The sequence below is a fragment of the Chrysochloris asiatica genome, unplaced genomic scaffold (genome assembly GCF_000296735.1).
Source record: "Chrysochloris asiatica unplaced genomic scaffold, ChrAsi1.0 scaffold00329, whole genome shotgun sequence".
In the NCBI taxonomy this organism is placed as follows: domain Eukaryota; kingdom Metazoa; phylum Chordata; class Mammalia; order Afrosoricida; family Chrysochloridae; genus Chrysochloris; species Chrysochloris asiatica.
The window spans coordinates 808150-820595 of NW_006408847.1; the positions used below are offsets into that span (position 1 = coordinate 808150).

At 37.4% G+C, this 12446-nt stretch overlaps 1 protein-coding gene across 4 annotated transcripts in view; it reads right to left on the minus strand.

The window, feature by feature from the left end:
- Positions 1–1241: 1241 nt before the first annotated feature.
- Positions 1242–12446, minus strand: part of FBXW7 (F-box and WD repeat domain containing 7, E3 ubiquitin protein ligase) — a 231226-nt gene continuing 220021 nt past the window's right edge. For all 4 annotated transcript variants that reach the window (XM_006875496.1, XM_006875495.1, XM_006875498.1 and 1 more), the window contains 3 exons: positions 6941–7166; positions 5092–5302; positions 1242–3137 (listed from right to left, as the gene is read on the minus strand). In XM_006875496.1, coding sequence (XP_006875558.1) covers positions 2869–3137; positions 5092–5302; positions 6941–7166 — 706 coding nt within the window. In that variant the 3' untranslated portion in view covers positions 1242–2868. The remainder of the gene's footprint in view (positions 3138–5091; positions 5303–6940; positions 7167–12446) is intronic.

Sequence of the window (12446 nt, forward strand, 5' to 3'; positions counted from 1 at the left end):
CGCTGGGCTGCAAAGTCGCTTTGGACTGCAAGGTTGGTGGTTCAAGCTCACCAGCTGCTCCTTGGAAACCCTATACAGGGTCGCTATGGGTCACAACCGACTTGACGACACTTAACAACAACAAATCTGTACTATAGCAAAGTAGTTACGAATCGAGCTGCTAACCTAGTCAGCAGTTTGAAACTACCAGCCATTCCACAGAAGAAAGATGAGGCTCTCTGCTTCTGTAAAGATTTACAGTCTCAGAAATCCTATGCGGTGTCGAGTCGGAACCAACTCCACGGCACATAACCACTACCACCACCACGATCTGTACTATGGAATCCTGGTGTGGGTTAATGTGCTGGACTGCAGTCACTTTGAATCACAAGGTTGGCAGTTCAAGCTCACCAGCTGCTCGGAAACCCTATCTAGGGTCATTGTGAGTCCGAACCAACTCTATGGCACTTAACAACTATCTGTACTATTAAATATATTTTAAGACACATAATTTTAGTAACTTCATTTTTATTTCTACCTAATAAAACAAGAGAGTCTGAAAAGTGTCATCAAAATTGCTTATTTTTTTCCCCAAACTTTGTCAAAACTTGAGAGGTTTCCCTATTCTGAAAGGGCAGAATGTGGTCTTTTGAGACACAAGTTCGCAAGTAAACTGTCTGCTAACTATCTGACTTATTAAAGATATCATAAACCAATTTGAGCCTCAGTTTTTTAAACTGGAGAAACCAGTACCTACTTTTCAGGGGGAGTAGGAGCATCAGAGACAGTACATACAAACTGCCTGATAGAGGCTCCATATGAGGTCAAAATTTTAAAATAATTGTTTAATAGGAATTCTAGCTGTGGCACTGTAGGATAAGCACTGGACTGCTATCCACAGGCTACCAGCTGCTCCTTGAAAACCCAGTACAGGGATCGATATGAGTTGAAACAGACTCAACAGGACTTAGCAACAACAACAACAACTAGTTGGTACTATCATAAAAGTTCTGTGACTCTGAGTATGCCCGAGTCCACATTTACACATCCCAGGGTTACATTCCAAGACAAACTCACTGCAATGCCTTCCTTCACAGCGCAGTCTTACTTCAGTTATACAAAGCAAGTCTGCACATACATGGATTATTATGACATATACAGGGGATGAAAAGAAACCAAGACGTTGGTATTTTAAATACTAGAGAGAAATGCTAAATATCTACAATGAAGTGTTGTTATCTCAGTGGAAGAACCAGGCACACTAACATGAAAAAACACATTTTATTGCACTTAAGTTATAAGAAAATAAAATTTCTAAGTGAATCAAACCATAGACACAATCCCTTTAAAGGTTGTTTTCCTCCATCATGTCAGGTTGTTACATAACTAAAATTAACCAACTTGAATCTGATTGTTTTAAATCAGACTATAAATAAAACAAAACAAAACAAAATAAACAGGAGGAGGAAAAAAAGATGGCCTAGGATACAGTGTTAAACCACTTTCACAGTTCAGCTTGAGTTGTGGCTCTTGGAGAATGAGGCAAACCATTTGACTTTTTCATTCATTTCATTTGTTTGCATGTGATGCCTTTACTACAAAAACTGAATAGTTTCTGCTTTGTCAGTTACTCACAGCAATAAAACTGTAACAGCTGTTTTCCCAAATACTGCAGAACACTGACTGACCAGGAACTTTGTGTTTTATATTTTTAAAAAATATTTTGTCAGTTTTATTATGTATGTTCATTCCATTCACCACAGCCCTCAAAAAGAAGAGTTTCTCCAGAGAACAGGCAGTAAAAGCTCTGCTCCAAGGAATGTGTTTTAATTTTTGCCCAGATAAAAGAAAATAAGCTTTGCACACACTCTCAATTCTTTACTTGCAGGCAAACTTCACTCTTTATTACCTGAAACTCTCCCATTCTCAGCCTCTTAGAGGCACAGATGGTTCAAGTTTCAGTGGCAAAAGTCTTTTTTCTGTAACCAAACTAGAGCAAATTTGGAATTCAGTCTGGGACTAAAACGTCACAGCAGAAAAAAAAAATAAAAAAAAATAATTTGCTTTTTTCTTTCTTTCATTTAGCAGCATAAATAAGTTTGGCCACTGGGAGTACAGTACAGGGGTGGGACAACAATCCCATATTTGAAGACCTACTTCTAGCACCAGCATCAAGAATTAAATCCATCTCAGGACTCACAGAACCCAGGACAACTTGCCACCTTTGAGCAACATATGCATTGCAGAGTGTATATGGAAGCAACAGTAAATAGATTAACAGAGGCTAATACTGTGATTGATTGACATTGGCAATGGTTGGCAAAGGAAAAAAAAGCTTTTCATGATAACTGTACAAAAACAATTCACAGTAAATTTTTTTTTCTTTTTTTAGCTTTTCCACTCCAGAAAAAAATGACTTTTTTTGTTGCAGATGCTCTCTAATTAGAAAGTCAACCAGTACTGTTGGTGATGTTATTGCAGCTCCTTCCTAGATCTCAGTGGTGAAAGAACAGGCTAGCAGAATCTGTAAGCATGTTTCAGAACTAACACTGTCCAATGACCACTGGAAAAGAAAATAAAGAAATAATTGCACCTGGTTTGATTTAGAAAGTCTCATTTTGCAAAGCTGCCCTCAGTCAAAAGTGAAGCCTTTTATGTGATGAGACAGCAGATGCCTCTCTTGTCAGTTATGGTTTGTCATCTCTTCCTCTTTTCCTTCCTAGTCTGTAGGTCTTTTCAATCTGTTGCCCCAAGCCAACATCCTGCACCACTGAGAACAAGGGATTTTTTCTTTTTCATTTTTTTTTTTTTTCTTTTTTCTTTTTTGGCATGGGGAAGGGCAGGGAGTATATCGTCTACACATTTGGACGAATTTCATCTTTTTGCTCTTCACTTCATGTCCACATCAAAGTCCAGCACCAGCAGCTTGGTTTCTTCAGTCCCATTCCGACTCCCAACTGCACACACCAGCTTTGTGTTTGAGGCTCTGATCCGCCACACAACTCCCCCGCTCCCCCCACTTTCCAATGTGACTAGGTTTCGAATAAATTCACCCGTTTTCAAGTCCCATAGTTTGACAGTTCCATCATCTGAGCTGGTAATTACAAAGTTCTTGTTGAACTGTAAACAGGTCACAGCACTCTGATGCTTGTTGGGACCTAGGCAAAACCAAAGGCATTTAATTGGTTAGAAATCATGGCTATGAGTTACTTACATTGTAGTTTGTAGACTTCTATATTGTTGTTGTTGTTATGCGCTGTGGAGTCAGTTCTGACGTATAGCCCCCTGTACAAGATTTCTGAGGCTATAAATCTTTTTTTTTTCAAATTTTTTTTTAATGTTTTATTGTGAGTTGTGTGATAATCTACACGGGAGAACATCAGCTTTACATTCATTCCATCATTCATCATTTCGTTGGCATAGTTATCATCCTGTCCATGTATCCTCACCCAACCAAGGGGTGTACCCTGTAAACCTGCACCCCCCTCCCACCACAGTCTTCAGCCCCTTTTCCATCTCCTGATCCCGCGCCCCCAGCCCCACCATCTCTTGACGTTGTCTTCTCTATAAGGCTATAAATCTTTATGGGAGCAGAAAGCCTCATCTTTCTCCTGCAAAACAGCTGGTAGTTTCAAACTGCTGACCCTGAGGTTAGCAGCCCAATTTGTAACCACTATGCTACCAGAGCTCCTAGACTTCTACATTTGTTGTTGTTTTTAAGTGCCATCAAGTGGGTTCCGACCCATAGCGACCGGTAGGGTTTCCAAGGAGCAGCTGGTGAGCTTGAACCGCCAATCTTGCAGTTCAAACGGCTTTGCAGTCTGGCACATTAACCCACAGTGCCACACAGGGACTTCTACATTAGGACATACAAAAATGGAATATTTAAATGCTGTGTATTTAGAGCTCTTACTCTAAGTATTTTAGGATCAGTACAGATGTAAGAAAACCTGATAGCTAGCTGTATGTAACTAAAACAGTTAACTTTCTAAAGCTCTTGTTTCCAGGAAGCTAGGGGAGTAACTAGCCATGAATGTTTTTCATCTTCTAGCTGTGTGAGCAAGAGCTTTTCTTTATGATGATGTGGATACTACAGCTTCATGGATTTGACTGATGGACAAATCAGCTTAAGAGCTCCATTCTCCTACCACTATGAACTGACCATCCAAAGGTGAAGGCCAAACAGGCAATATTCTAAACACTGAGGAAAAGACAAAACCAGGGAGTACAAGCTGCGATGGTACCCACCCAGCAGATGACCTTAAGGAGCTGCTCTGGTAGTGTAGTGGTTACGAATCGGGCTGCGAACCTTGAGGTCAGCAGTTCGAAATTACCAGCTGTTCTGTGGGAGAAAGATGAGGCTATCTGTTCCCGTAAAGATTTACAGTCTCGGAAACTCTGTACAGGGTCGCTATGAGTCGGAACCAACTTCATGGCACACAACAGCAACAACCAGATGATCTTATTGAGAACATATCTTCCAAAGCCTATGACTGATAAAAAAGAAGTTAATCAAGCAATAAGACGTTAACATAGTTGTGCCTCATCTAATGAGTATTAGTGATTTTCATACAAGTTTCTTTCTGTATTTTAATAGACACGTTCTCATCCCTGTTAAATAATTGGTTAATGATCTAACTTAGGACAAAGCAATTTTCTATGAGATTAGAGACGCTTTTGTCTGTTTGACTAATAAAGTAGCCTTTTAATTTAGAACTGGAGTAAAAACTCAAAATAAAATTATTCCCAAATTAAAATACGTTGCTTTTGTGGTACAGTCAACGTCTTTCTTCACACTGTTTTTTAGGGATAGGTAATTAACTGTACACGTTATTGTTGTTGTTAGGTGCCATTGAGTCAGTACCCACTCATAGCGATCCCATGTACAACAGAACGAAACAATGCCCAATCGAGAAAGTGATTAAACTATTTTATATTAAAAACAAAATCTAAAATACTTTTTCAAGTTGCCTAGTTCTATAAACCAGAGTGGAAATACTTAAAAGCTTACGAGAGATAAGCATTTTATATGGCATTAACTCTTTTGATGATGTTAAAGGTCCATGTTTCTTTTTTCATTTTCTAATGACCACAACGGCAGTCAACACTTACCTTGCAATGTTTGTAAACACTGTCCTGTTTTAATATCCCAGATTTTAACTGTAGAATCTGCATTCCCAGAGACAAGGATATTGTCTTTGAGTTCCATTCCACTTGTTAATGATTGGTGCCCTGTTAACGTGTGAATGCAATTCCCTGTCTCCACATCCCAAACTCGGATTGATGTATCAAGAGATCCACTCACTACATGGATGCCATCAAACTACAAGAAATACAGATTATTAGACTAGAAGTATGGGTATTCTTTATACCAATTATAGGACTGTAATACTAATGGGGTTGACAAATGACATGGGAAACAGGTAATGCCAAGAACAAAATGGGAACAATATAATCAAGCAAATCTATAAGTGCATACTCTCAGAACTTCTATTAGAAATGCTAATTTCTCATATCCAGTGGCTTGAAACCAGAAGGCTAAAATGGTAAACATTTTCAGTGTTGACTATTTCAACATGACTATACGTGGTAGCTACATATTACGCATGATTCAGCCATGAATGTCATTTGAGCTTTAGTTCCAAGTCTGAAGTTGAAACTACTGACATAGCTGTGATACAGGCTATGCGTATCAGCACCCTCACACATGACACTCAAAAGTAAGTTCAAGTAAAAACTGTACATGGAAGTTTCATTTATGGAAACCCATTGCTAATTAATAAGTTTTCCAGTACTTCCATTATACCAACCCTAAACCAAACCAAACAAACTGCCATTGAATCAATTCTGTATAAAGGTAACCCTATACAGGGATTTCTGAGATTGTAAATCTTTATGGAGCTGGTGGGCTTGAACCACCAACCTGCAGTTAACAGGCTAACACTGAACCAACAGTGCCACCAGGGTTCCTTCCAGCTATACGAAAGGTCAATAAGCATTGATCAATTCCAAGAAGAAAGATATATAATAATGTTGCTTTTTTTTGTTTTTGAGCCCAACACAACTGTTTATTAAATCAGAATTATTATTCGCATTAAAGTTCTGAGCACATCACAAAACATAAAAAGTGTGGTCAATTCACTCTCCTCCAAAATCATCACCTTCTCTAATTTAATAAACTCATTTATTACAAATTTCATGACGTGGATAATATTTCACTAATTAACAAATATATACCTTAAGACCAGAATTGTCAGCACTGTGTTGATGTACTAATTACACTAATGGGCAGTAACTGGTAAGTAAAACTATATAAGTAATAGAAACCATTTCTAAATTGAAAATGCGGCTTTCAGAAAATAAAACAAGACTTAATTTCTAAACTTGCTATTAATCTAGTTATTTACCTCAAAATCTGGCAACCTACTCAAGGAAATCAGGTTTAAATATAAACAAAGCTATCAGTTTTGTCAAATTTATTTTTATGAGTACAACCAATGACCCTGGGATGGTAGCAGCTTTCTGCAAAAAGACTCCAATTCTACTTTGAATTGAGATAGAATCACAATTACATGGTCCATCAACCTTTAGTTATCAAGGCAAAGGAGCAACTTTGGCCAAATTAATCCTCTCCTAAAGAGTTTATTAAAATCCAGGTTATTCTCTAATGAGGATGTCTAATCATTAATTAATACTGCAAAACTTAAAGCCCCTACGTTTCAGGTTCTAAGTCAAATATTTACATTTGAGAGAGAAAATGGATCAGAAGAAATTGACATGATTACACCATATGTAAGCTCAGACTTTATGCTTTCTTCATACACATTTTAAAGTACATATAGGAAAAGTAGGATAAGTTGATCCATCTTTTTGAACTGTCACTGGATCAGCAATTTGACTAAAACAATCTTATGACTCATCAACAGAGCATCTAAACAATGGGAGAGATACAATATCTTACCTGTAATGAATAGACTCGATTAGTATGCCCCTGCAATGTGTGTAGACAGGTCTCAGTCTCTGGATCCCACACCTTCACCATAAAATCATATGCTCCACTAACAACCCTCCTGCCATCATACTGAACACAGCGGACCGCTGCTACATGACCCATCAAAACATGTAAACACTGGCCTGTCTCAATATCCCAAACCCTAAGAGTGGCATCTCTGGAACCACTAACAACTCTGTTGGGGAAAACAGAAAATAATGTTTTAGAATTCCTGATAACATGAGAAAACATGACATATAAAATGAGTGATCTGGATATATAAACATATAATGAATAGTGAAGTTACTCTGCTTGGGATAGAAAGTTAGGTGGCCTTGAAATCTGTCTGCTTATCCTCCTTGACTATGAGACAGCCAGCAGCACATCACGGCTCTGGTGAACACAGTTTGAAACCACTGTATTTAGAGCAGGCTCTAAATATAACGACAAAGAAGTAAAATGCTAATGATAGCAGATATAAAAAATGTTAATAGGAGAACCCTGGGTAGCAGTGGTTTGAAAATAAAAATTTTCTTTTTTGTTTTCTGTCATTTTTGAAAATTTCAATAACGAATTAAATTCAATAATGAATTAAAATTTCAATAATTTCCTTTGAGATTACGTAAAAATTAAACAAAGGTGATTCAACCAAAGGAATTAGATTCTGGAACTTACATGGCTAATGATATATGCTTTACATCCTATGTTCTGGCAAAATTAACCAGTTTCAGAAGTGTCTTCAAACAAAATAAAGACTGCTTATGCGTACAGTGTTTACGTTTCTTTGATAGGCTATTGGGTCATTAAGATATACAGATTTCCAAAAAAATTACAAACACAGAAGAGGCAAAATAAATCCCTTTAAAATTTTGCAGAACATCATTGAAGTTATACTTTTTAGAAGAGTGACTGGAATACTACAGTCATCTATGGATTTCAAAGAAGAAATGAAGACTCAGCTATCTTAGGTCATTCTTAAAAGATAGACTACTGTTCCCATATTTCAAAGAGAAGAAAATCAAAGCACTGTAAGATTTAAGTCAGAACATAATGGCAAAGTTAAATGTTAGGTCTCTTGAAACCTATCCCCCAAATTTTAACAATAGGTCACACTGTTCAAAGTAGATTCAAATTATAAAACCTATTGTGAAATCTACTTAATGATATTTAATAAAGAAGAATTTCAGGGGAGCTTCTAGATTAAAAAGATTAGGAAAAAGGACCTGATAATCTACTAGTGAAAAAGCCAGTGAAAACCTTATTAAGCAGCATCAAAACACCGTCTGACAGAGTCATGGAAGATGAACACCTCAGGTTTGAAGACCCTCAAGACACGACCTGGGAAAGAGCTGCCTCCTCAAAGTAGAGTCAACTATAATGACATGGAGGGAGAAAAACTTTCTGGACTTTCATTTGCTAATGTAACACAACTCAAAATGAAAACAAAAAGCTGAAAATATCCATTAGTAACTGAAATATAGATGTACAAAGCATGAATCTAAGAAAATCAGAAGTTGTCAAAAATGAAATGAAATGCCTGAAGATCTATATATACGAGCCATTAGTGAGCCGAAGGGGTATTAGCCATTATGAATTGGACAACCATTGGTCTACTATGAGGAAATGACACACTGTAAAGGAACAACTTCACATTCATTGTCAAAAAGAATATTTCAAGATCTATCCTGGATTACAACACTGTCAGTAACAGTACAAGTAATATTCAAATTTATGTACCAATCATTAATATCCAAGATGAAGAAACTGAAGATTCTGACCAACTGTTACAATCTGAAATTGATCTAACATACAGTCAAGACGCACTGACAATTACTAGTGTATGCAAAAGCTGGAAATAAAAAGGAAGGGGTTATAAACGGAAAATACAGCCTTGATGATAAAAACAACTTCACAGATCGCATGACAAAATTTCACAAGACCACTGAACTTATTTACTGGAAATACCTTTTTTTTAAAAAAGAAAAGTTAAGTACTGACTATACAAGTGGACCTCACCAGTGGAATAGACAGGAATCAAATCAACTCTATCTGTGGAAAGAGATGCTGGAGAAGCTTAGTGTCATCTGTCAGAACAAGGCAGGGGCCAATTGTGGAACAGACCATCAATTGCCTATAATGCAAGTTCAAGTTGAATCTAAAGAAAATGAAAACAAGCCCAAGGTAGTCAGAGTACAACCTTGATTATAATTTACATGAATTTAAAGATGATCTCAAGAACAGAGTTGATTAACTGAACACTAATGACCGAAGACCACAAGAGTTGCAGGATAACATCAAAGACACCAAAAGGTCATTAAAAACTCAGAAAAGATCAAATGGATGTCAGAGAGACTCTGAAACTTGCTCTTGAACATAGATTAGCTAAAGCAAAAGGAAAAAATGATAAAAGAGCTGAAAATTCAAATGATGATTCAAAAAGACAAAGTAAAGTATTATAATGAAATGTGCAAAGATTTTGAGGTAGAAAATTAAAAGGGAAGAACATGCAAACCTCTAGCTGAAATACTAAAGAAATGTGTAAGGCACTGTAAGATAAGCACTGGTCTGCTAACCACAAGATCAGTGGTTCAAACCAATGGCCCTTAACAATAGGTAAAATATTGAACAATGCAGAAATCGTCACAAGAAATTAGGAGAAATACACGAGTTACTGTGCTCCCCAAAATTGTTCAATGTTCAACCATTTCAGGAAGTAACTTACTATCAAGAATCAATGTCACTAAAGGAAGAAAAAAGCTCAAGCTGTACCGAAGGTATCGGCAAAACACAAGGCTCCAGAAACTGAAGGAATACCAACTGAAATGTTTCAACAAGTGAATGAAATGCTAGAAGGTACTCATTTTTCTATGCAAGAAATCTGGAAGTCAGCTACATGGCCAACCAACTGGAAGAGCTCCATATAAATGCCTATTCTAAAGAAACTGTGATCCAACAGAAAGTAGAAATTATTGACAGTATCACTAACATCACAAATAAGTAAAATTTTGCTGACGATAATTCAAAAACGTTTGCAGTAGTACATCAACAAGAAAATGTCAGAAATTCAAGCCAGATTCAAAAAAGAATATGGAACAAGGATTATCATTTCTGATATTAGATGAATCTTGGCTGAAAGTGGAGAATGCCAGAAATATTTTTTACCTGTGCTTTACTGACTATGCAAAGGCATTTTGACTGTATGGTTCAGAAATTACATATAATGCTGAGAAGATTGGGAATTCAGAATACATAATTGTGCTCATGAGGAGCCTGTACATAGGCTGTCGTTCACACAAAACAAAAGGATACTTCAAGGTTTAAAATCAGGAAATGTGTGCATCAGGGATATAGCCTTTCAAGACATTATACTTATTTAATCTATATACTAAGCAAATACTCAACAACTGGATTATATGAAGAGAACACAGCATCAAGAACGGAGGAAGAGTCATTAACAACACGCTTTATACAGGTGATATAACCTTGTTTGCACTAAGTGATGAGGACTGGAAGTATTTACTGTTGAAGATCAAAGACTGTAGTATGAGCAACATCGCTACATAAAAAAAAACCCCAAAGTACTTACTAATGGACCAATAAGTAACACTGTGATAAATGGAGAAAACCCTGAAGTTGTCAAGGATTTAATTTTACTTGTATTCACAAGCAATGCCCGTGGAAATAATAGTCAGGAAATCAAACAACATATCACACTGGGCAAATTTGTTTCCAAAATATTTTTAAGGTTCTAAAATAGCAAAGATATCACTTTGAGGACTAAGATGCACCTGATCCAAGCCATGGTATTTTCAATCCTCATACCGCAAGGTCAGCAGTTGAATCTACCAGCTGCTCCGCGGGAGAAAGATGAGGCTTTCTGCTCCCGTAAAGATTTACAGCCTCGGAAACCCTGCTCAGGGTCACTATGGGTCGGAACCAACACAACGGCACTTAACAACAACAACATATGAATAACTAATAAGGAAGGCAGAGGAAGAATTGATACATTTGAATTACAGTATTGGCAAAGAATATTCAATATACCATAAACTGCCAGAAGAACAAACAAATCTGTCTTGGAAGAAACACAACCAGAATGCTCCTTAGAAGTAAGGATGGCGAGCTTCTTCAACTTTCTTACTTTGGACATGTTATTGGGAGGAACCAGTCTGTGCAGAAAAAGTACATTATGTAAGGTAAAGTAGAGAGTCAGCAATAAGAGAAAGACCTCAATGAGATGGATTGACACAGTGGTGGCTGTAACACTTTGATCAAACACAGCAATGATTGTGAGTATAGTGTAGGACCAGGCAGTGTGTTTCATTTATTGTATATAGGGTTACTATGGGTTGGAACTGACTTGATGAAACCTAACAAGAACAGTAAAGAAGATTCTATGGCTAGCATTAAAGGTAAAGACTGTAGTGAATATACTGTAAGGACCATACAAAGACCTTTTTACAAAGTCCCATGTAATGAATGATATGGTGCATTCAGTTCTTACTTTACTTCAGTGCAAGGAAAGGTCGCAATCCATTCCGAAGATTAAAAAGCTGCCTATGCAGCTAGTGAAGAACAGGTTACAGCCAGGGGTTGGCTCAATTGTTTCCCAATGAGGACAAATTTATATAAACAAAATGAATTTTTGAGCACAGTGCTGGCCCACTCTAAGATACAATCCCCACTCAAAGATGGAGGTTGCCCACACAGCTTTAAATGTGTGGGTTCTACAGTCTTGCCAATAATCTAATCTCCCATTTCTGGATTTCAACCTTTAATTTTTCCTATTCTAGTTGTCGTGATGAATCACCCAAAGTCTGTACTTTTAATTAATCAATCAGCTTATAACAGAACCAATGGGTGTTCCAATGGGTATGAAGCCCTGCTTAAAAGGCTTCACTATTTGTATTGTTGTTGTTGTTAAGTACTGTGGAGTTGGTTCCGACTCATAGTGACCCTGCACGGATTTCCGAGGCTGTAAATCTTTATGGGATCAGAAAGCCGCATCTTTCTCCCACGGAACGGCTGGTAGTTTTGAACTGCTGACTTTAAGGTTAGCAGCCCAATTCATAACCACTACGCTGTATAGTGGGTTCAAATCATCACCACAGCAAGTGGCATGAGGGACTAAAAACCTGGTCAAGACGCAGTTCCTACTCTTAAGGTGCTATGTGGTGTGGGCTGAGAGGGTGTAGGGGGGAGATACTCAAATGAAGAAGAAATCCCATTTGTGTAGGGGCTGTATCATGAAGATAGAAAGATAAAAGAAATTTTAACAGGAGGGCTTCACTGGAGGAGACAAAAACAACAGCAAAGGCACTCAGAGGAAAAGGGCAGGTAGTACAGTTTGGCTGAAATCATTTTGTCAATTGGACGAACGAATTTGGTAAGCAACAGAAGGTACCCGAAGTCTACAGAATGGGAGGGTGAGATATGTTTATGTGACAAGTAATAAGAGAAGAAATTAAAACCCATG